Source organism: Medicago truncatula, chromosome 8 (genome assembly GCF_003473485.1).
Source record: "Medicago truncatula cultivar Jemalong A17 chromosome 8, MtrunA17r5.0-ANR, whole genome shotgun sequence".
Taxonomy (NCBI): Eukaryota; Viridiplantae; Streptophyta; class Magnoliopsida; order Fabales; family Fabaceae; genus Medicago; species Medicago truncatula.
Window position 1 is genome coordinate 17567384 of NC_053049.1, and position 25284 is coordinate 17592667.

At 32.7% G+C, this 25284-nt stretch overlaps 3 protein-coding genes across 3 annotated transcripts; all 3 read left to right on the forward strand.

Moving 5' to 3' along the window:
* The first annotated feature begins 2468 nt into the window (after positions 1 to 2468).
* On the forward strand, positions 2469 to 4276 carry LOC25501157 (inactive protein RESTRICTED TEV MOVEMENT 2). The gene is made up of 2 exons (XM_013589808.3): positions 2469 to 2803; positions 3033 to 4276. Exons 1-2 carry the CDS (start codon positions 2662 to 2664, stop codon positions 4124 to 4126), a joined length of 1236 nt encoding a protein of 411 aa, XP_013445262.1. The 5' UTR covers positions 2469 to 2661; the 3' UTR covers positions 4127 to 4276.
* Positions 4277 to 6917: 2641 nt separating this feature from the next.
* LOC11411838 (acid phosphatase 1) lies at positions 6918 to 10714 on the forward strand. The gene is made up of 3 exons (XM_003628201.3): positions 6918 to 7482; positions 7972 to 8181; positions 10366 to 10714. Exons 1-3 carry the CDS (start codon positions 7091 to 7093, stop codon positions 10541 to 10543), a joined length of 780 nt encoding a protein of 259 aa, XP_003628249.2. The 5' UTR covers positions 6918 to 7090; the 3' UTR covers positions 10544 to 10714.
* Positions 10715 to 20291: 9577 nt separating this feature from the next.
* On the forward strand, positions 20292 to 23464 carry LOC11415419 (putative kinase-like protein TMKL1). The gene is made up of 2 exons (XM_003628204.4): positions 20292 to 21132; positions 22454 to 23464. The coding sequence occupies exons 1-2, from the start codon at positions 20667 to 20669 to the stop codon at positions 23044 to 23046; spliced, it is 1059 nt and encodes a 352-aa protein (XP_003628252.2). The 5' UTR covers positions 20292 to 20666; the 3' UTR covers positions 23047 to 23464.
* The last annotated feature ends 1820 nt before the right edge of the window (positions 23465 to 25284 follow it).

Genomic DNA, 25284 nt, shown 5'->3' on the forward strand with positions numbered 1-25284 from the left:
ACTGCATTATTTCTACAAAATTGAAGCTTTATCTTAGTTAGAATATATCACAGAAAAAAGATATCACGTGCCAAATTGGGAGGATAGACTGGTTTGGTGTATTAGGTGTGGGTAACTGAATTGGATTATTGCTTGCTTATGCACAATAGACTTGTTTTTTACTTATTATTTCTAGCCTAATCATAGTATACCTTGTGTAAGTCATTTGCAAGAATAAATTGGAGTAAATACCAGAGATTTAATGTTAGATGAACTCAATTATAGGTTTCATTTCGGTCTGTGTGTTCCTTTGCACACCGGCATTATACCTTTTCTATGTGGGAGTCTTCATATTGCTCAGTTTAACTATTAAGCTTTATGATATAGGTGTTATGCGCATAAAAGGGAAGCTTTATGATGTCTGATTTTATATTCCTCAGCATACATAGTTCAGCTTCTCTATTTTAGACAATAGTTTTTATGAATGACTGATTTTATATTCCCCAGCATACATAGTTCAGCTTGTCATGTTTAAGTGTATGGTTATACATGCATGTTACATAGAGATTAAAATGAAGTAAGGAACAAAGTTTTATCAAAGGTTTTTGTATTTACAATCTTAAGTTAATTTTCTAGGCAAACTTCCAACATGTTTGGTCCTGTGTCTCAAAAGTGTTATTGTGGAAAGTTGGATTCCCAAACGCACAGTTCTTCATTCCATATCTTGCCTAACATTTGATATTCAGGTATTGTATGTTTATTTCCTACTTTAAGGAATATTTAACTGGCTTGGCTGGTTTACTAAATAAGTTTTGCAAAAATAATATACAAGAGTTTACTTCAATTTGTATGATTTTGGGACGGCCAAGAAGTTGTATGCTAGCTATGAGGTTTTAGGCAAGATCAAGACTAGCTGACTTTGAAATATTGGAGTTTCGTTTTGAGCATCTTTGTTAAGGTATCAGGTTTAATGAATTTCACAAGTCTTGTTCTTCATTCTTTCACTCTCTAGAGAAACAAAGTGAATAATTGTTTTTAAACAATTGAAAATGCTACCCGGTGCTTTATTTTGCCACTGATGCACAATCTTCTGGTTGATAATACTGCCTAATATGAAATATAAATGCAGAAATTGAAAATTTAGAAGGTAGGTATGGATGTACTATAGTTTGGAACAGTGCAAGTTTGGTAACTCTTTAGGTATGCTGATTTTGTATACTAGTAACATCTTCCCAAGTTGGGTTTGGTGAATCCAATTTCTGATGTTAATTTTTCTTTGGCTTTGTTCTTTTATCATGTTTTGAGGTTTGGTCTTTGTGAGCAGACCTATTCCAAATACACACACTTAGAGACTGAATGCATGAATAGTCAGAATATTTACGATCATGAGTTTATCCAATCCTACCGTCAAACCATGAGACGAAAACATCAGAAAGTAACCTTGTAGTCAGAATCCTTCTCCAATAGACGATGTTCTGTTCCCCCCCCCCCTAATGAGTGATTCATTTGAGTAATATAAAACTAATTGCAAATTTACTGTTTTTTGTGGTGAGTTGGAGAAACCAGCATACTCAAGCCTAATGTTTCATGAATATCAAGGCTTAGAGCAACATGGTTGAATACAAAAAATCCCTTACTGTTATAACATTGGTTCATTGATGAGGAAAAGTTAACCTGTGTATAGACAAAAGTTAGTAAATCTCTTAATGATTTTTTGCCTTTTTTTAGTTATTTATTATTTCAATGCTTTTAAATAGTGTGTTCTATTATTGCATTTGTTGAAGATTGTAAATCTAAGACAATCCAAGTCTGGGTGGAAGTCCTGATAATATGGAATTGAAACTTTTAGCAGATAATGCATGCAGATTCAGGTTATGTATTTGCTACACTTATGCCTCAACTAGGATTTATAAAGTAATGAATGTCAATTGCAACTGCTTTTGCACCTTCCTTTAACATGACTCGAACAATTTCAAGGAGTTTTAGTTGTCCGTTTGCTATGGGTTTATCCATCATTTGGGATTAGATGAACCATTTGAAATTTGTTGTAGAATATAATCGTGTTTTAGTGTGCTTTATCTGTGTGGCGCTCCTCTGTTTGTGTGTTAGAAATCACTGGAACATAGAGATTTTGATGAATCTCTTATGTAAAACAAGCATGAGAGCTTGAAAGAAATAGAAACTCGTTAGAGTTCGATCATATTTATATTTGATAAAGATTTAACCATATATGTCAATGATCACTGTTGGTCCTTAATGCTAACTTTTTTAGTATTTTGGTTTTAAAAAGAAAAAAATGTGAATGGTAACAAATTAAAGTTGTCAAAATTGAAAAAACTTACAAAAATATATCTAACTACAAACATTTGGGAAAAATATGAATAACCATGCATTTGGGTAAAACAAAGAACAATTACTTTCTTGGGCAAATTAAGAAGTTATACCTTATATGATTCTAGCTAAGCAAGGAAAAGGGAATACCCAACCTAGTTGCATCAAAAAACCAAAATATATAATAAAGAATAATCTCCATGACAAGAAAACTCATTTAACCATAATATCTAGACTTTCATATAAATACACAAACAATGAAACATATAACTCAACAAGTGTCATAATCAAAGCATTTGTATAACTACAATTTGGTGAGGCACAAATAGTAATATTTATTCTAAAGTTATTATGGCTTTCAATTCACAACGTACATTTAGAGCACCAACTTTCCGGTCACAACTTTCAGTTCGTCGTGTATACGAGACTTTGCAGCCTCCATCAGAGATGAAAGAAACTCCTGAAGCTTACCTTCTTCATGTTTATCTTCCTGGTATATGCCTTTAACTTGTTCACATGGTTGTTTATTCTGTAAGTACAATTCATATGATACGCATGGTAGAATATTTAATATTGCAGCGTGAGTTTGAATCTACAAATCCTCGCATCAACTGTGTCATTGTTATATTATTTTCGAATTTATTTATATTTTACTTTATATAAGTCCAAAAATTTGTGTGTATGGTCTGCTCCAAAACTATATTATTGTTTTGATTTTGTAGGTTTTACAAAGGATCAAATGAAGATTGAGTTGCTGGACATGTCACGAAAGTTGAGGATTACAGGTGAACGACCGATTCCAGGTAACAAATGGAGAAAATTTGACCAAACATATCCTGTTCCAGAAAATAGTGAGGCAGAGAAACTTGAAGCCAAATTTGAACAAGGTACTCTCATCCTTAAAATGCAAAAGAAGCCAATTTCACAATCATCACAAGTAGCTCCTCAACAAGAAGTAGAAAAAAGTCCTTCAAATAATAAAGATTTAGATGAAGCAAAGGTTGAAAAAGCTCAAGAGACCAATATTCCACCACCACAATCTACTAATTTGGAAGAATCAACTAAAGACATGAAAAGTGATTCACCTCAAACTTCTCAAAGCATTGAAAAAAAGACACAAAATGATGATGACACATCATCTCAAATTCCTCAAAAGGGTCAACAAGAATTTGAGCCAAAACCAACATCTAAAGACACAACCAATGACCAAATAGATGAAAAGTCTCAAAAGGGTCAAGAAGAATTTGAAACAAGACCAACATCAATAGAGAGAGCCAAAACACAAATAGATGAAAAGCCTCAAAATGGTCAACAAGTGTTGGAGTCAAAACCAACATCTATAGAGAGAACCAAAGCACAAACAAATGAAAAGGCTCAAAAGGGTGAAGAGGAAGTAGAACCAAAAACAATAGAGAAATTGGTTACCAAAGAAAATTTAGAGGAAAAGATAGTAGGAATGAGTGCTGAAGATGCTGAGAAAGAAAGGAACTCAAAGAAGGAGGAAGTTGAAGAGAAAAATGAGAAGACTTATGAGTCAAGCAAGAATCAAAACTTAGAAGAAAAGGAAGTTGAAAAAGCAGAACCTTCTGCTCCAAATGTTCCAGAGAAGGAAAAGGAATCTTGCTGCAGAATTCCTCCCAATCAAGAAGGAAAGAATGGAATCAGAAAATTTGCTGCTACTTCTTCTCAGTTTGTGACGAGAATTGCTGAAGGGAAATTGAGTGGTGAAGAGAAACATTTAGTTGAAAATGTAGGTGCTGCAGTTCTAGTGATTGCTGCATTTGGAGCCTATGTGTCATATTGGTTTTCCTCTTAAAGGAGAACTACATAATTTACTAGTTCTACTCATTCCTCACACTTGCACATCAATAAATGATGAACCATATATCATGGTTTCTTAAACACATATCAGTCCATGACTCATAATTTCTAATTTATTGGAATATCAAATGCAAAGTTGTAATGATCTTACTTGATTATATATAAATTATTATCTATTATCTCAGACGATGGTTTTCAACTGTGGATGCGGTCGCAGTTATGATCACTCAACAAACCTTTATATTGCAGAAAAATGCGCGAAAATACAGCCGATGCAACCAAAGTTGTTGTTGCGAAGACCTACTGGATAAGATGATAGGCTCTAAATGCTATAAAAATTGAAACTATAAAAAACTAGAGTAGCTAAAAGAGGAAGAGAAATAAACCAACTACAAAATAAAATAAGACATTTTTTTCATTCATTTGCGTGATTTGCAAGGTATGTGTCAAAGACAATAGATATAGGGGTGATAAAGGGAATACTAATCTAATAGGTCCAATAAAGCTAAATGAAGCCCAATTAAACAAATTAAAATAAACCCAACTATTATAAATTGTTCACCTAAAATATTCTAATTGAACTCTCTATCACAAGATTTCTAAAAATAAAGCTAAAAAATTTAAATAGAGAATGAGATGAAGAAGAGAAAAAGGGTGATTTTTTAATAGAAAATAGTTTGATAAGAATAAGAACATTCATTTAGTACTAAATATATATGTTTAATCTCAAAATGTGTATGTTACTATTTTTCGTCCCTCATTTTCTGAAATAATCATAAATTGTTGATTGTTGCTTTCTATAACTTTATTAAAAAAAACTACTATGAAGATCAGGCCCGGCCTTGAGGGTGTGCAAGGTGCTCAATCAGGTCGGACCTCCAAATGCTATGGGTCTCTATCGAAAAATTAAATCTAACACCCACCCTCAACTTAAATAAAAAATATACTACCTCTGTCCCTAATTATAGGACCCTTTTGAAAAAATAACGGGAATTAAGATAGTGGATATTTGTATTAAATATGTTTGTAATTACTATTGTTTTTACAATTTTATCCTTTAAGAGAGAGTTGGTTTATGTTTTCAACATGTTATTTATTGTTGATTGAAGAAAAATATGTATAATAAATAGGGGCATGTATGTAAAGAAATAATTAATGTAGTTGGAAATAGCAAAGGGGTCTTATAAAAAGGGACAATTTTTTTTTCCAAAAGGGTCTTATAATTAGGGACGGAGGTAGTATATGTTATATCATTTTCTTTCTTTAGTATACGTTTGAGTTTTTTTTTCTTTCTAGAATCTAGTTCTCTTTTATGTACATAAATCGGATCATATCAAACCACTCCTAATTTGTATAATCACTTAATCAGTCAATTTGGAAAACTATTTTATTGAAAGAATCACAACAATCATTTTTTTTCTTCGCATAAACCATTCGTTTTACCCTTTTCCACAATAGAGGAGTGACAAATCCAAACGACACCGTTAGATAAATTTAACCTCTTTCACTTATTATTTTTTTTTTTTTTAATTTCTTTCATGTTTAGAAGTTCTTATGGTTCTGATTTTTTTTAATGAAATTTAGCTACACAAAAAAATTACGTTTTATTTTACTAGGACCTATTTTAAAAAGAGAGCCGAACCTCCTATTTCACATGGATGGCCCCGATGAAGATGCTATAATAGTTAAAAAGCTGGTGATATATGCTTGCTGGGCTCATCTTTTGTCACATAGGGATATTTGAGAGGCCGATTGTGATTATTTTCGCTCTAACACAAGAAGCAAGAGGTGAGCTACTATAAGAAGTGCCATAGATAGAGCTTCAAGAATACTCTGAAAATTACTATGATAAAATACATTATTCATAGATCATTTTCTTGTCTTCTAAGTGTCTCTTTTTATAATCATCACTTTATTGACCTAATGTGTTTCTCTTTGGATTACACCTTTGGAATTCACACAACTCGTCCGTAAGAGTATTATAGTGATTGGCTTTTGCTATTCCTTACACACAACTCATCTGTATGGGGAAGGTGGAGCCGGAGCTAGTACACATTATGGTGTGGTGCGGAACACATGGTAACCACCAATGATGCACTTCTGAAGAGGACAATAACTTTCACTTGAACATTAACTTGAGGCCAAAATGGCTTGCATAGTTCAACTCAAACGCAAGTTTGGTGGAGCAGATCAAGATGAAACTCAACATAATCTAAATGACCAAGTTGAACTATACATGACCTAAATAATCAAGGTTGTGCTAGACATAATTTGATTAATCAAACAAGTGTTGAGTACAATTTGACTGGTCAAACTAAGATATTACAGATCATGTTCATACAAATCCACAATTCATCAAATATAAAATTCGTTAAAATATCAACATTTGTTGTTTATTTGGTCTACCAATACAATGCTACACATATTGTTACCGTGTGCAAGGTTTCTTAATTAAAAACTATTGTGACTAAGTTTTGGGTCACACGTTTTGTGAAACATAAATTAGCAATTTCCATCCATCAGCCATCATCGAGTCAACTCATTCATATGTGGCATCATATTTAAAAATAACGAAAATTTGTGCAATAAAAAAAAACAAAAACCCCTAATTAACGAGTGAAAATTAAACACCAAAATACGAAATCCTTATTGGTGAAAAAACTCAGAGTGGGTCCCAGTTGAGTCCACGTCATCAAACCTTTTTCAGAAAACCCCACCGACCAAACCCTCCCACGTTGATTCTATCCCCATAAGACGGAATATTCCAAACTTCGTTAGTCCACGTTACCAACAGTCCACATTATTTATCTCTCTCCGTTGCTTCACTCTAACGTCACGTTACGCCTTACACCCCTCTCCTTCATCAAAGTTTACTGTTCAACAACGAAAAGCATTTCTCACTTCTTTCTTTCCTCCCATTAAATTCTCCTTCCTCCCATTTTCCACATTCATCACAACAATGACGATTTTCAAACTCTTCCTTCTATTTTCTTTCCTCTCATTTTCCTTTTCTGAAGAAACCCCCAACCACCACGCGTTTCCTCGTCCCTTAATTCTCGAATACGCTGAACTCGAAGAAGAAGAAGTATCGTTACGCTGTAGAAGTTGGAGATTCGCGGGTGAAGCGAATAATTTGAGTCCATGGAAAACTGTGCCGAAAGAATGTGCGGAACATGTGAAGGAGTATATGAATGGAAAAGGTTATGTATATGATTTGGAAATAGCGAATAAAGAAGCTGGTGAATTTGCGAAAAGTGTTAAGCTTAAAGAAGATGGATTAGATGCTTGGGTTTTTGATATTGATGAGACTTTGTTGTCTAATTTGCCTTATTATGCTGCACATGGTTATGGGTAATCCATTTTAATCATTTCATAATTTTTTTTACTTTTTTTTTTTTTTTTTTTTTTTTTAATGTTATGTTATTTGTGTTTGATGAAAGTATGATTATCTTTGAGATCTAATTTTAGATGTATTTTTGAAATGGGAAAATTATAATGCAGCTGTGGTGGTGAATTTTTGGATGAAAAACCATAAATTGCTATTTTAATTTTCTAATTATAAGGATTGGATGAATAAAGTTGTTTATCAAATTAAATAAATTTAGGGATTAATCACATTTTGTAGCATCTTATTTTTCCTTAATTCTTACACCAATGTTGCTTTTTAGTGAGAGATTTGGAAAATTTAGTTTTGAATAAGTTTTTTTCTTTTCTTTTATGATTCTAAGATTTCAAAAATATTAATACAAATAGTTGAAGTATTTGGCCAAATGGATGTTTTTAGTTTTCTACCTACCTTAAGTTATTTCTCTGTATCAAATTTTTTAAATTTGCTTGCAGGTTTGAGGTGTTTGACCATGCCAAGTTTGATGATTGGGTGGAGAAGGGGGTAGCACCAGCCATAGAAGCCAGTTTAAAGCTTTATGAAGATATTTTGAATCTGGGGTATAAGGTCATTCTACTTACAGGGCGGAGTGAAAGTCATAGGGCTGTTACTGTTGATAATTTGATAAATGCCGGGTTTCGGGATTGGCACCAGCTCATATTAAGGTAATTCCTACAAAGCTTGTTAAGTCTATATGTTAAATGCTCAAATATTTGAATATAATACATGTGTGTAATGCTTATGTGATGTAGATGAGTTTTGTTATTTTGCGTTTTTCTTTGACATATTTTGTTATTTTGTGTTTAAACAAAATCATGTTCTTATGCAAATTTTACCAGTCCCTTCCATTATTATCTATTTTTTTTGTTGTGATATAGTGTAAGAGTTGGCATGTTGCGGTAGGGATTAACCTGAATCAGTGACACAAATATTACCATTTCCCTTATGGTGGATTTTTCAACTATAAATTTAATGATTTCTGTCAACTGTTTGGTGTCCTAGTATGCTTAGTGTTATTTTTGGAGAAGACATACTATAGTATATAGATATAGAAGCAATGTTGGATGACCCACAACATTGGAGAAAGGTAAACTCTGTTTTGGCCCTTTTTAGGAGGAGCTTGGAAAGGATCCATTGACTCTCCAGATACATTGCACTTGGTGGATACTGCATGTACTTGTCACGTTAGACATATGGTTTTAGTACATAGGCTTTGATACCCATTTTCAAATCCTCCTCATCACAAGTGGCTCTAGCATGGGGAAATAGTTTTACATCAGTCCATTTTGGATGAATTAGCTTGAGAAATAGGATAGTACCTAAACGTGTATTTAGTCTTTACTTTTGGAGGAATCATGAAAGTGATCCTTTGACCCCCCCTTCGCTTCTACAATATCAAACTATAATATGATATTTTGGCCGGAGTCCAATGATGATACTCGCCATGATAAAGAAAGATCTGAACTTAAGACACGGAATCAAGAACAACATAGTGAAACCATTAATAAAAGATTTAGATCAAAATGGCCTCATTGAAGAGGCTTGTGACATAACTTAACAACCTTGGTTGCTTCATGTAGTCGACCCTCACCTTGTGGAAATTGTCTTATGTAGTAAGTTAATTTTGTGTGCTAAAATAATTGAAACCATTTCATACTCCTTCCTTACAATAGCTCCCAGTTTCTATTGTGATTAAAGTACTGAAGTAGTGCTGAACGTCCTTCAACCTGAAATGTGTTTGGTTTACCAGCCACTGTCTTCAGTCTTAACAATGTAAAAAATGTCGGCATTGATTTAAGTTTTCTAGATGGATATTGCATGTGTGCTCCGTATAAAATAAAGATATTAGGCTTAAGTTATGAACTGATTCATCTATTGTAAAAGAAATGAACATAAATGTGGCTGGTCTTGTCATGTATTTGTCTATTTTCTTGAGCCAATCCTAATGCTGTCTGCTATCATATATGTGATTTGTTGTGTCTGCCAATGCTGTATCCATCTTCATGCAAAGTTTTTGAATGAGGTTTTCACTGAATCACGGTTGCTTTTAATATCGTTGCTATAATATAATGAAAAATGGAAAGGAAATGAGATATGAAGCACGGATACAGACATGGACACCAGACACGATTCACAGTGTATAGTAGGTTTAGGACCTGATTTTAATTAAATCCATAATCTTTCCTAATCATTGATTTGGATTAACCCACTATTTTAACATCTAATGCCTTATAATTAGAAAATCATGATTCAGCGCATGTTTGAAAATTCATTAGAGAGACTTCAAAGATACATTTGAAGTATCTCCAATAGATTTCCAAACACAGTTGTATCCGCTTAGTTTTTGGCTTATGTTTTAAGAATCTAACCTCTTTTTTGTTGTCAACTTGTTATCATATTTAGACATCCACTATTACTAATGCTTTTTAGTACGGACTATATCTACGCGAAATTAATTGTTTTTGTGAGATTTATCTATGATTGTTTCCATAATTTCTTATTTCTCTTCCATTTTTTCATGTTATTAGTTTATCTCTGAAACTTCATTGTGTGTGAAAAAATTCATTTCATATATCACGGCTGTTGCTCATTAATGTGGCTTGTTCAGCCACTGATTATATTAGCACTCTTGCGTTTCACTTTTCCTCAATATTTATGCTTTATTTACAATGTAAAAAGGCCTTCTCCTTATCTGTGATCTTATACAATTTTAGGATCATTGTACCGTTGGGAAATGCCTGCATAATTTACCTCGTCTGTGAACTTAAAATAATCGAGTTTGTATTTTATACCCTGATGCTGCCTCTTTTCTGCTTATTTTTCTGAATCTGTTCTGCTATTGTGTTCAGATCCTCGGATGATAAAGGAAAACTAGCTGTAATTTACAAATCAGAGAAGAGAAGTGAGATGGAGAAAGAGGGATTCAGGATTCTTGGAAATTCTGGTGATCAATGGAGTGATTTATTAGGTTCTTCAGTTTCTGTTAGATCCTTCAAGCTTCCAAATCCCATGTATTTCATTGCTTAGCAATGCTCATTTGTTTGCAAATAATTGCTCTAAAAAACTTTGAGCTGTACATAAATGGAAGTTACTAATTCATATATGGCACATGCCATTGATAACCTGTAATTGTCAGCACCAAAAGAAAACTTGTATACTTTCCATTGGCGTAATTCAACCATATATTTTCAAGTACAAGATCTTCTTAATTCAATCTTTTTAATTTCAAACACTTATTTTCAAACTAATGCTCACCATATCTAATTGAATTGTCATTTTAGGACATCAAATTAAGATGGATCAAAGACCTTGTGACCTTAAATATACAAAGATGGATCAAAGACCTTGTGACCCTAAATATACTACGGTTCGACAATTAAACTTATAGTAGTAGTATTGTCTTATAGGTAGTGAAGTTAAATCCTCTTCCCACAATTTCACCCCCTAAAAAACTGTGCAAAACACTCCAACCAAAGCAGCAGTGCCAACCTTCTCCAAATTCACCCACGTATAAGCCCATTCGGCCATTCCCACTTTTATTAACAACCCGATTTTTCGTTAGATTATTTTTAATTGTTTTAGTATATGTTTATTTGTGTTTATATGTGCTTGTGTGATATTATTTATCATTGGATACATTTTAGCGGGTTTCAGTGCAAAAAAGATATTTTGGTCATTTTGTGAGCAAGGGTAAATTAGTAAATTCGTGGTGAGAAATATTTTTGGTGTTTCAAGTGAGAACCATTATTTTACTAAGTTACTGGCGTGGTTGTGGTAATTGATTAAGAGCCGACGAGTAATTGTTATTTTTACCGTTAAGTGAGTAGAAACTTTTTGAATTTGTTAATGAGTGTGTTGAGCCCATCAGACTTTAAGGGTTAAGCCCATTAGTGTGGACACTATAGAGAGAGAAAGTTCAAGAGAAGGAACAAAAGTGTTAAAAGGGAGAAAGCTTGAAGAATCAAGAGGTGATAGAGATTCTATGAGCTTAATTGAAGCTTTTGCTAGGATTATTTCTAGTTGAGGTAAGGGGGCTAGTTTTCATTCATAATCTCTTAGTTTAATCTCTTCCCTAATTTTATGTAAAAATGCTTATTTGAAATAAGTGATTATTGTGAACTTAATCGTTGAAATTCGTGCTCGTGTTATAGAGATATGTTTGCGTATATAAATTTGATGATAATTGAATTGTTGTTGATGAAATTGCATGTTCATGATATGCATAAATTGGTATATGGTGAATTGTGCTTAAATTGATGAATTGTGCTATGTTGTTGTTTGTGGTTGAATTCATGTTTAAATGAAGTTGTTGTTGATTGGTACCATTGGTATTCCATTTTGTGAAGTTGTTGTTTGAATTTGTGAAGTTTGTGTTCATGTGGATGACCAAAATGAACTTTTGATAATTGAAGTTTTTTACTGAGTTTTTGATGTTGTTGGGTGAGTTTGACTTAAAAATGATTTTTAGATTTTGAGATAAGATGGAATTACACCAAGTAGGTCTTGGTAAATTTTTACGAAAATTCAGCCTAACCGTTTCTAAGTCAATCCAAAACTTATGGTTTGTTCCCAAACTTCAAAACTTGAGTATTAGGGAGTTCAATTAAGGTGTTTTAGAGTATTTAACCTATGTTGTGATGGATTTAACTTGGTTTTGTTTTGAAAGTGAATTGGTTGTTTCAAAATGATACCATGAGACGAACTTGGTGAATTTTATGATTCTATTGTATTTAGCCGGTGAAACGCACATGTATACTCTACTACACTCATGTGTGGTCTAGGTGTATACATAGTTGAGGCATTGGATCTTGGTTACTTGGTCTTAATTTATTTGTTTCAATTATTTTAAAATTGTAAAGTGAGAGACGAACTTTGTCGAAAATTAAGATCAAATACTTGGCAAATCTTTTGTGGATAGTTTGATATGATTATATGAAGATATGTGAATGTTTGCTAGGTGTTGAATATGATGTTTATCATAGCATGGTAGATTTTCTCCTTTACTTGAATTTTGAGAAATTGTATGAAGTTGTTGATTTGTGGTGATGTTGTTGATATTGATGTGAATATGCTAAATGTTGATTGTTGATGTTGAATTTATACATGTTTAATGTTAATATTTGGATGTAGTGATTGCATGCATTGAATTATGTTGTTGAATTCTTATATGCAATTTGATGATGATAATTGTGATGCTTGCACGTATGAAAGATGTTTGTTTTTTGGTGATGATTATTTGATGAATGATTGATGACAAACATGTTTATGTTTTGTTGTTTGTTGAACATGTTAAATGTTGATTGTTGTTGGTGAATGCATGTATGCAAAATTGAAGGTGATATAGGATACTATATCCAATGATGTTGGTGAATGTGTTGTTGAATATATGTATTGGTGTTGAGTCATATATTCATGCATACATGGTTGATGATGTTTTGTTGCATCATGAGTTGACGACATTGTCGTAGTTGATGGATTTTATATCCGTGTTAATGATATTTTAGTTGCATCATGAGTTGACGACATTGTCTTAGTTGATGGTACCGTGTTCATGAAGGAGTCGTGTCTAGGTGCATACCATAAGTTGTCATAAGACATAATTGCTTATGTGTTTGGTGGATGTTGTGAATGGTGAATTATGTGATCTAGTTGAATATGTGCATGAATGTTTTTGTGCATTAGTGAACTTGATGAATTGTGTACTTAATGATGTTTTGTTATACTTGTACACTTGGTGATTTTAAATGATGATGTTTATTTTGGTGAAATGATGAAGTGTAAATTAGGTGGGTGATTGGGTGATCTTTTGGTGATGATAATTTTCTTGTTTGTACTTGAAATGTTGAATTGTATGTGTTGAGTTAATTATGCTAAATAAGGAATAAGGTGATTAAATCTTATATTGATTGATTTATTAAGTGATGAATCTTGATGATGATTTAAGGTAGGAATATGCTTGAAGTGTTATGATAGAAGTATGATAATATGATTAATGTTGAACTGGGGTAATATATATGTGATGATAGTATTCTAGGAATGTTGAGTATGTATGTGTTATGGAAGAATCCTTGAATGCTTATGTTTGCTTATTCTTGATTATGATTGATGTGAAGCTAACCCCCAGTGGTCTGTGGTGGACCGCCTACCTATTTGTATGAATGGTTAGACGACATGCAGGTTTAGTTTTGTTGCTTGCTTGATGTGTGCTTAAGGATAGCGGGAGCTTCCCCTCTTTATCCGTTTCGATGTCTTAGATTAGGCTCTGATCTAGGATGTCAGTTGTTATCTTTAATTGGTTGTGTTGTTGAGATTTTACCCATTTGTCGGGATCTAGAGATTTCATGTATTGTTATATTTGGAGTTTACTAAATGTATACTTGTAGATGTATGATTTATATCCGTTGCGAATGTTGATAATTTTTATATATGGGTGTTGTTTCGAATTATGTGAAGACACGTCTATTTCTTGAATACTTGTATTGTTCGCGTGTTTTATCGCTTTAATAGAAATATGGCGTTACACGCCACGTTTTTAGTTTTTTGATCAATCACCGCCGCAACACAAAAGCCTTCCAAGAACCAGTCCATACCATCACCCACCACATTTCGGCCGGACACACTTGTTGGAACAAAATGTATTTGACATTACCCTTTGAGAGTTTTGATGATAACAAGGTATTAAAATTTTTCAATTGGATATGCTAATATTTGTTCAAGTGTACAGGACCATAGACAAAAATTTGAGATCATCAATAGGTTCTGGAAGAACAAAAGAGAGCAAATGAATCAACAAAAAGGAAGCTTAAAGCGTTTGAAGAGAACTGCTCCTGAAGACAAAGTGCTCCTGAAGTGATGACGCCATCAGAAGCATCTCATCAGAAGCTAAAGATCACCAGAAGCTCTAGTTCATCAGGAGATGCAAGACTTAAAGTTTCAAAGGCTGTTCAATGGATTTAATCTCGTCTAAGCATTGCAGAAGACTAGAAGAGTGAAGCAACTGCTATTTTGAAAGGATTTAAAGGCATTGGATGCTTGTTCTTCAAAGAGCATTAACAAAGTACAATTGTACGAAGTGTACCACTACCTCAACTACTCTGTTTCTGTCTCTGCTACAAGACAAGAAAAACAGCTCTGCCTGCAACGATGTTCCTTCACAATGGGAATGAATTTGAAATTGATCCTTCATAGGACAATAACCATATCAGACAAAAGATCATTGATGATTGATCAAAGCTTCAAACGACTCTATTTTGATGTGCTGGCAATTCACAACGTCTCTTTCACACCTCTATATAAAGGAGTGAAGACTTAGAGTTTTGTGTAGAACAATACCAAGGATTACAAGTGCCAAAACTCTGCTGAAATTATTCTGCATTCAAAAGTTCACTTAGAATTTCTTATCAAAGTTCATATCTTAGAAATTCTAGAGTCTTAAGAGTTTGTATCTAATTTCTATTATGAACACCACTGATTGTATATCAAGTGTTCAACCTCAAACATTTTTCTAGTAATTTTGTTTGAATTAAGAAGTCTCTTGCAGTTGTGCTTGAGCATTAGAAGTCTCTTGATTGTGTTCAGGAGCATAGGAAGTCTCTTGTAGTTGTGCTTGAACATTTGAAGTCTCTTGATGGTTTTAGCAGTGAGCAATTGTAATCAGATATTACATAGTGAACTCTCCTTGGAAGTGCAAGGGGGACATGACTGACTTCCGGTTTGTGGAAGGAACTTGTATAATTGCTTTGTGTCTTTCTTCTCTCTCTCTCTCTCTCTCTCTCTCTCTCTCTCTCTCTGTTTTTATCCGCTGCATCTAGTCCTGATCATCACTTCAGAAGTAGAACTCTATCTGCTTCTGATCAATGTTTTCAGCTAAGGAGAAAAAGAAGAAAAAGCCAACACAATTCAACCCCCCTTCTTGTGTTTTTTCTCACCTTCAACACTCGACCGATCACTACTTTCTCGCATTTAGGGGTTTCCGTCGCCGCCGGAAACCCTAAATTTCTTTCCACTGCGACCGATGGAACCGTAATCCGAAATCATATGGACTGAGGAAACTTGTATACTTTCCATTGGGATAATTCAGTCATATATTTTCGAGTACAAAATCTTCTTAATTCAATCTTTTTAATTTCAAACACTTATTTTCAAACTTCAAAACTTGAGTATTAAGGAGTTCAATTAAGGTGTTTAAGAGTATTTAACCTAGATTGTGATGGATCTAACTTGGTTTTGTTTAGAAAGTGAATTGGTTGTTTCAAAATGATACCATGAGACGAACTTGATGAATTTTATGATTCTATTGTATTTAGGCGGTGAAACGCACATGTATACTCCACTACACTCAAATGTAGTCTAGATGTATACATAGTTGAGGCATTGGATCTTGGTTACATGATCTTGATATATCTGTTTCAATTATTTTAAAGTTGTAAAGTGAGAGACGAACTTTGTCCATGATCATAAGGTGTATGCCTTTATGCTCCTATAGACTATGGAATACTCCACCACAATATTTAAATTCCTTATTTCTTCTCATGATTGATTTCTTATTATGCAAATCATTTTCAGAATTTCTGAATTCCACAACCGTTCCTTTTGCTCTATGCTATGTCAGTTTTGTGTATTTGTTAATACCAAGTTACTAAATAAATTAATCTTCTGGTTTTTTTTTTTTATTGTAAGTTTCAATTGAACAGTTAAACCACATAAGACAAATTGATTTTAAGGTGGGGCATTCCCCACTCAGCATCAATGACCATGAGCTGATGCCTTTTGAAAGAAATTAATAACCGTTTATATGATAAATGATTACGATTTAAGCATTTACACATAAACGACTTTTATTAAAATTAAAATATGGTCAATTTTTATTCAAAAAAAAAAAATGGTCAATTTATTTTCGCATAAACTATAAACTGTTCTTATAAATCATCTTAGATTACTTGTCAAAATTAGTTGAAAATAACTCATGAATATAACTTAGAGTATGTTATAGTTCCATTTTAGAGGGCTTAAAATTGTTTTTGAATGTGTATAATTGATTATGACCGGTTTCTTTCTAATATAAATGATTTTATTTGAAATCAAACTATGTAATTTTTTATTACAAAATTGATTTTTACGTTTAAAGTTATAGTTCAACTCACTTTTACATAAATATATTCCAACACAAATCATTTTACCTTCAATTCACTTTTAGTTAGAGTCGATTTTACATCATCAATTCACTCTAAATCAATTCTTATCAACAAAGAACCAAATATACATTTAAATTGTTTTATAAGTTCTGTTAAACACCAAGTTAAGTACTTATATTTCAAGATCCATGCCTAGATAAGTTATTCATAAGCCATAACATATGATTGATTTGGCCAGTCAGCAGCTTCTATGCATGTAGCTAGCTAGATTCTACTTTCTTTTATTTTATCTTTACTTAAAGTCTTAAAGATCATCCATCACTATCCCTTTCCATCCTTTAATAAAGATTGTGTTTTCAGCTGCCCAATGTCTACCTCTCTTCATTGTATAATTAATGTAATGCAGTACTTGTTCCATCAGCTGCATACTCCCATTATGGAAGAGGACCACACTACACTATCAATAATAAGACTATACATACACTCCATCCTATAAGTTATTTTGGTAAATATTATCTCATATATATAGTTTTACGATCAATAAAATATTTATTACTCGTCCCCGTGAGCATAGTTCAATTGACAGGGATATACATTGTTATATTGCAGGGGTTGGGGTTCGAACCATGTACACCCCACTTATTCTCCTTAAAAAAGGTGAATTCTAGCCGCTAGATTACTTGACCAAAAAAATATATTTATTACTCTTTCTTTTTAGGGCAGACAATCATTTCGGTTTAAGAATTTTTGAAGCGTTGTCACCGTCTATAATCCTTAAATATATTAAAATTAGAAACAACTTTAGCGTTTATCTTGTTAGTGATTTTATAGACTAAATTGATCAACGAAAAAACATGTTTTATGACTAAATTGACTACCTGAACACATATTTGAAGATCAAAATCTAATAAAAGATACATTTGTGAATGTAATTCAGTATTTATAATTTTTATACATTCAGTTGATCGATGAGTCGATGAGTTATACTTCTATAAACCAAAATGGTGGTTTACCTTCTTTGTACAATTCTTGTAGTCCTCATTTTCTTAAATTTTTTTTACAAAATGGAGGTAGTGAATGGTAATTTTAAAAAGTAAGTCATAATTTATTTTATTTTTAAAAATAGCTACATTTTTTAATCTATGCCACATTTGCTAAAACAAATTGGTCCCCATATGAACTTGTCTCTAATGGGAAAAAGTTGCTTCAGTCATTTTCAACTATTGAAGTGGAAGTTTCTTTTGCACACTTATGATTCAGATCTGCTTCCAATCTTGACTAGGTTCCATGACCCTTTTTCCTTTGTTTTCTTTTTCGGGATACTAACCTCATTTTTTCTGTTTTAAAAAAATGACATATCTTATGTCATATTTAACATGAACAATGTGCATTATTTATAAATCCACGAAGATATCTACCAAAAAAAAATGTACGAAGAAATCAAATACACTTTAATCAAGAGAACCTCTTGCAAGTCGGATTATGAAGGGAGGTATTTTTATTTCAAAGGAGAAGTATGTCTATCTTAAAGGTAAAAGTTTGAGATCATACCATATCCTAAGTTATATGGTTTAAATATTTTGTCCATAATACAAAATGATGGAGAAATAGAAGCAGATGTAACTCATCGAATTCAAGCTGAATGGTTGAAATGGAGAAAAACCTCAGGTGTTTTATGTGATAAGAAAGTACCACTTAGTTGAAAGGAAAGTTCTATCGGACAACAGTCAGACCAACAATGTTGTATGGTACGGAGTGTTGGGCGGTTAAGAGCCAACATGAGAATCAAGTAAGTGTAGCGGAGATGAGCATGTTGCGCTGGATGAGTGACAAGACGAGACATGATAGGATTAGAAATGACACCATTAGAGAGAGTGGGGGTAGCACCTATAGTAGAAAAGTTGGTAGAAAATAGGCTTAGATGGTTTGAACATGTAGAGAGAAGACCCGTAGATGCCGTCGTAAGAATAGTAGATCAAATGGAGGAGAGTCGGGTTAAAGAGGTAGAGGGAGACCTAGAAAAACTATTAGAGAAACCATTAGAAAAGATTTAAAAGTCAATGAGTTGGATCCAAATATGATTTATGATAGAATACTATGGTGTATTTGATCAATGTAGTCAACCCGACTTAGTGGGATAAAACTTGGTTGTTGTTGTTATAAGTTTAGTTACCCTAATGTTGTGAAGTGAGGTATTAGAAAACATGACAACCAATGTGGTTTGTCTTGAATAAGTATAGTTTTTTTTAGTTTTTTAGTTTTCCTATAAACTTTTGGTTTTACATGCTCTAACAGTATCTCTCTAATTGTGCAGTAATTCTTAGTTTTGATTGATTTTCTATTTCAGGGTTTGTTTCATTTAAGTCAAAACAAACATTATATTAAGGGCAAATTATACTAACAACTCTCAAGATTTCTTGAAATGTCTCACATCTCCTCAATTTTTTGAATGAACACAAACCTCCCTTAAGTTGTGTAGGAGGTAACACACATTCCACCCCTTTCACACTAAACAAAACATACATTAATTGTGCAGTAGAAGAAGTGATATTGGTCTCCACGGAGCTATTAAAACATTAATTGGGTCACCAAATTCAACACAATTATTTGGCCAGTAGTATGAATTCGTCCAAATTCTTAAATAAGATAGAAGCTGACAACTATTACATTGATGCGCATCAATTTCTGTTGTGAGTTTGAAAAATTAAAAATGTTTTTATTCAAAAAAACATTATTTGAACAACCACTTAGTTGATATTCCCTCCGTTTTAAAATATAAGCAAAATTCACTTTTTAGGTTCATTCATTTAATGATGTATGTGGTCATAAATTTACAAAGAAAAGGTAGGTATTGACACGAAATCAAAATCAATACAGAAATAAAGTAAAAACATAATGTGAAAAATTGTCATAAAAGTTGTCAGTTGTACAAATATCTTTCCTCTTTTTTTAATACAACTCAAAGAAGGGAGGCTAATGTAATTTTTTCTTAAGCTCGAATATGATCCGAGTAGTTTAACCATAGCAAGATTTACTACCACACATATTAACTTCGCCGCTACTCCAATTTTCTCTTTTCCTCTTTTTCATCTTCTTCCGCAATCGGTTAAAGATGGTTTAGTGTCAATTTTTTGTCCTAAATTACCCGTCTAAATTGTTTCTTTCCTTTTTATTTAAATTATATTATTATATATTTTTTTTGTCAAGGTTTGAACGGAATTATCTAAACCAATTGTGCTATCAAATCTCTACTAATTTACTATATTATATTTTAGAAATTCCTAAACCCAATTTTTTTTTAAAAAAAATAAATAAGAGGAGAACACAACATTTAAATGGCCAGATCAAATGATCATAAATAATCTTTAAACTAATTTTTCTATAGAAAAAAAATACATATTTTCTCAATATAGTTTAAAAAAATACATTCTCCACACAACATTATCTCTTTGTACATTACCGCAATTCACTCCATCATTCATTCATTCTCCTTAAACAAGCATCTAACTTCAATTTAGTATTTCTCACAAAATTCCAAATCTCTCTCACACACATGAAAGGGAAAGAGAGAAAAAAAACATATATAGGTGGCAAATGAGTACTTTCACAAACATTACCACAGACACTAGAGTCAAGTATAGATAAAAAACATCACATGTCTTAGATCTATCTATGTCACATTGCATTAACATTCCAACGTGTGTATTTGCCAACTCCTCTTCTTTTGCATCTATTCCTTTCTTATGTCTCCAATAATTCAATAACTTTTAACACCTCACAATCTATATTCCCACCCCCTTCAATTACACACCACAAAGTTCCCTTCAACATGTTCCTCCTTGTCCTATACCAAGAAAGTTAGCCTCTTTCAATATTTTTCATGAGACCAAGATCCTAATTTTCACTATCTTACAACCCCATTATCTCAAATTCTCATTTTATCTACACTCTTTGAGTCCATTTTGCTACTCAAAATAAAAAATATTAGTTTTTTTAAGATAAAGAAAATTACCCTCATGCTGATATTAGTTCTAGGACTAATTTCAGCTACTTTGCTAGTGATTATTGTTGCAGTTTATGGCTTTTGTTACATAAAAAGATCATCAACAAATGATACTAAAGACATAGAAAGCTTGGAAGAAAAGCAAGAAGAGGTGAAGGAGGATTTGATCATATTTGAAGGTGGAGAGGATTTGACAATATGTGATATATTGGATGCACCAGGTGAAGTGATTGGAAAATCAAATTATGGAACACTTTATAAGGCTTTGTTACAAAGGAGTAATAAAGTGAGGTTGTTAAGGTTTTTGAGACCTGTTTGTACTACAAGAGGTGAAGAATTGGATGAAATGATTCTGTTTCTTGGAAGATTAAAGCATCCTAATTTGGTTCCTCTTTTGGGATTTTATACTGGACCTAGAGGTGAGAAGCTTCTTGTTCATCCATTTTATAGACATGGGAATCTTACTCAATTCATAAGAGGTAATTGTTCTTTTTTTATTCAATTTTTTGTGTTTTCTTTCTTTGTGAAATGGAGTTCATTTTGTGTTGTGTTCATTTTGATAATCTTGAGAAGAAACATTTATGAAGAGTCATTAGCTTGTGTTAAATGTTGATCTATATTAGTTAAGACAAAAATTATTGATATTTAGGCACACAAGCAGAGAGAATGTGTGTTGGTATTATGGTATATATATATATGGATCAATATTTTTTTATTATTTTAGAAATTAATGTTAAAATGGTCAGAGTTTTTCTATGTACAAATATAGTTTTTGGCTTTCCAATGTTTAATATTTATTTGAATTGAACTTTTATAAAATGGACTTTTTCTTTTCTAGTGGTTGAAAGCTGAATACATATGTACTCTTTCTTCCTTCCTTTCTTCCTTTTCTTTGTCCATTTTCAAGGCTAACATTATTACTACTCAATTTTAATCACCTCATGTTTTGGTTTATGACAAGACTTTTCATCATCTGTTATTAGGTCTTAAATTGGACTAGTAAAAATATTAAAGTCTCCATTAAATTTGGCAAGTGAACAAATAGCTAGGAATTAAATTTGCAACCTATCTATTTGAAACATAATCAATACTCATATACACTTTCTACCTAACACAGTGTCTTTTATGTTGAATTTTGAGTAATACCTAAGTTTGTACTTGAAATTGTAGTTTTGTATCAACTTAGCCCTCCACATTATTAATATTCTAAAATACCCATTTGGGATTGGCTCATTGGTTGACTTGGGATCTTGAAGTGTGCTCCTTTCAAGGTCTTAGATTCGATTCTCTCTGGTGCCAATTTCGGTGGGCGAATCCATAAAGAGCTTTGCTCTGGCTTTAAACGGGGCCCCCGCAAGTGGGCGGTGGGATTGGTCCTCTCAGATTAGTCGGTTCTTGGATCGAATACCGAGTTTTAAAAAAAAAAATCTAAAATAACATTGAAATTGCATAATGTTAATCAATTTCTTCCCTTGATCTGTTATCAAAATGCATCCCTGAAATGATTCATTTTTTTTTTTTTAAAATTTGGTATCCGGCACAAAGATGAGAAATCCAATCTCACAGTCCACTTGAAATCATTTATTTAGTTTCAAATTTATCCCTAATAATATCAACTTAATGTTGTTCGAGTCCTTGCAAATACTAATAGAGGGACAAATTAGATTAAATTCTTACAATATCAGTAATGTGAGGATAGATAAGTCTTAAAATTTCAAGGACCAATTTGGATATTTACTCTTTTGAATCTTAGTTTATCTTACAATTATTGATCAAAGATATATGTTTACTACTTATCAGATGGAAATGGAGAGAGTTACAAATGGTCAAACATATGTACAATATCAACTGGTATAGCAAAAGGATTAGAACATCTTCACACATCACATGAAAAGCCAATTATCCATGGAAACCTAAAGTCAAAAAACATCCTTTTGGACAGCTCCTATCATCCACACATCTCAGATTCAGGACTCCATCTTCTGTTGAATCCAACTGCTGGCCAAGAAATGCTTGAAAGTTCATCTGCTCAAGGCTATAAACCACCTGAACTAATCAAAATGAAGGATGCTAGCGAAGAAACCGATATATATAGTCTTGGTGTAATCTTGCTTGAATTGCTTTCAGGAAAGGAACCTATCAACGAACATCCAACTCCCGATGAAGATTTCTATTTGCCGAATTTCATGAGAAATGCTGTTCTTGGACATAGAATTTCTGATTTATATCATCCTGCTATTCTTCTCAGAAACAGCATAGACGATGAAATTCAAGTTACAGAAGAATGTGTTCTCAAATTTTTTCAACTTGCTATGGCTTGTTGTTCACCTTCACCATCAATTAGACCTAACATAAAGCAAGTTATTAGGAAGCTTGAAGAAATTATACATTAGAAGTCTTATGGGAAATGGAAGCATTGATAATTCACATTTTTGTTCAAATTCAACTTGAACAATGTGGTTAAAGACAATTCACATTTGTACATGAGAAATTGAAGAGAAAAATGTAACTGTATTGCTTACAAAATGTGAAATTGGATATCGAACAAAGACTTCAGAATCTTCGGGATATAGCGCAAATGATTGGTACGCGGCATTGTGTGTTAGTGTTGTAAACATCGAGGTACCAATTCAATTCCTACAAAACACAGACTTCTGAACAGTTGATGTTGATGTTAAGTATTAAAATCAATTGAGGAATTATAGCATGAAACTAATGCTTCCTATTTCTAGATGTAAAATTTTGGCTCTCAAATTATTGACTTTAATTTTAACAGTTGCAAATAAATTTTTGCTACGTCACTCGTCTTAATACTACTCTCGCCGTATATTGCTTAATTGCACAGTTTTTATGAAAGAATATGACAGATCCTTGTACTTTCAAGAATGTGCTGCCAAATAATTTGTAGTTAGTCTGAGTTTTTCTGTTGTGGAAAGACAGAGAATCTGTGACAGAAAATTGTTTGTTTATCATTAGTGTCCCCATCAAATTCCATGTTATTGCTTTAGATTTGAACCTGTAAAGGTACAAAGGAATCTCAATAATAGTGTAAACCAGGTAATGGGATCATTTGGTCTTTGAACATGGCTCATATAAGTCATATGCACACTATACATGTGTGATGTGTCTCAAACTCAAACTATGGTAGATTTCAAAATCTCACCTAGAAAAAAAATGCACACTATCAGTCAGAGACAGTGAAGCACGGACACGTGTCGGTGTCTGATACTGTACCAACATGACACCTCTGGTTACACTTAATTGTATCATTTTCTCAACTTATTATCTGTGTCGGTGTGTCAGTGTTCGTGTTCTACACAATAGTCTAAGGTGTTCTTTGTTGATTTATTTAATAAAAATATTAGTTTTCAGTTATGGACCTTATAGTCTAAGTAACCAACCTATTATTATTCTCTGAATTCAGATGATTCTGATTTTGCAAGTTTATCAAACAATAATTACATTAACAACTACCATTATCATTTTTAATTGATAAGTTGATGCAGATGGGAAGTGGTAGTTGGGAAGGTAGGTGTTGGAGGTTATGATAATTTACTGCTGGTACATCACTATCAAGCTAAACAATCAATATAAATTAGTTTAAGACTTTTGGTTGTTTATTTCTTAAAGACCACAATAACAGTTGCTACTAAAACTTTAGTCAAATCTATATTTGCTTTTAGAACGTGGTTGTCACCTTGATGAAGAACCAATTAACCGTGATTTCTCCAAACAAATTGGGGGACATGTGGGGAGCATATAAAATACTATGTGGGGTAACCTAACATGATCCATACAATACTTTGCTTCCCACGTTTATCTGCTACTATGTTTTTTCCATTTCATTTTTTTACCAAACCAAACTCATCTCATTCCATTAAAGAAAGGAGCATTGGTTAAGCAACCAAAACAAGTAACTTTTTATTAAAAGTAGTGTAATTATTACTTAATCAGTAGTCAAAACTTATATTTTCAAGACAAATTTTCTATTTATGGATTTCTTAATCATTGCCCTGAGGGCATTAGTTAGCAAGACCCTTAGAGAAATCATCAATAATGCAATTTGACATCAACTATAACACAAACATTTATATAAGTTATGATGTATAGTTATGCTTTTACAAATGAATGTAATATTATATAATATTTAGTTTTACAAATTTCTGGATCCGTCAATGATGAAGAATAAATCAATTATAAGAGGTGTAAAATATGAGGCTTAGTTAACTCCCATCAACCAAGAAGAGCTTTCTAAGTATCTATAGCAATTGGACAAGTAACAAAAAAGTACCAAGCATTTTCACCATAATTACCACTAGGAATACAATTTTTCATAAAACAATACATTTTTTGTTGCAAGCTTGAGTCTAGTTGGGGGACAATCTAAGCATTTTCCACATGAAATACCAATCACCATTAACTCGTATTATGTGATGATTGTGGAGTTGAAGGTATATGTGATGACGGTTCTAGTACTGATATAGACAGCAGTGATGATTAAGTTGTTGGAAGAGAGAGTTCTGGGTTCAGATGGTGGGTTTGGTTTTGTTGTAGAACCTCTTCCTATAATGACCAATCCAAAGAACCATCTCAAAAGTTGAAGGCCAATATGAACTATGATAAGGCTGGTG

What these genes read in the sequence shown, in the direction of transcription:
- LOC25501157 (XM_013589808.3), top strand. Translation starts at nt 2,662, where the DNA reads ATGGCTTTCAATTCACAACGTACATTTAGAGCACCAACTTTCCGGTCA. An exon ending in TCTTCATGTTTATCTTCCTG is followed by an intron (nt 2,804 to 3,032) that starts GTATATGCCTTT and finishes TTGATTTTGTAG; the next exon opens with GTTTTACAAAGGATCAAATG.
- LOC11411838 (XM_003628201.3), top strand. Translation starts at nt 7,091, where the DNA reads ATGACGATTTTCAAACTCTTCCTTCTATTTTCTTTCCTCTCATTTTCC. An exon ending in TATGCTGCACATGGTTATGG is followed by an intron (nt 7,483 to 7,971) that starts GTAATCCATTTT and finishes ATTTGCTTGCAG; the next exon opens with GTTTGAGGTGTTTGACCATG. An exon ending in TGGCACCAGCTCATATTAAG is followed by an intron (nt 8,182 to 10,365) that starts GTAATTCCTACA and finishes TATTGTGTTCAG; the next exon opens with ATCCTCGGATGATAAAGGAA.
- LOC11415419 (XM_003628204.4), top strand. Translation starts at nt 20,667, where the DNA reads ATGCTGATATTAGTTCTAGGACTAATTTCAGCTACTTTGCTAGTGATT. An exon ending in TCTTACTCAATTCATAAGAG is followed by an intron (nt 21,133 to 22,453) that starts GTAATTGTTCTT and finishes ACTACTTATCAG; the next exon opens with ATGGAAATGGAGAGAGTTAC.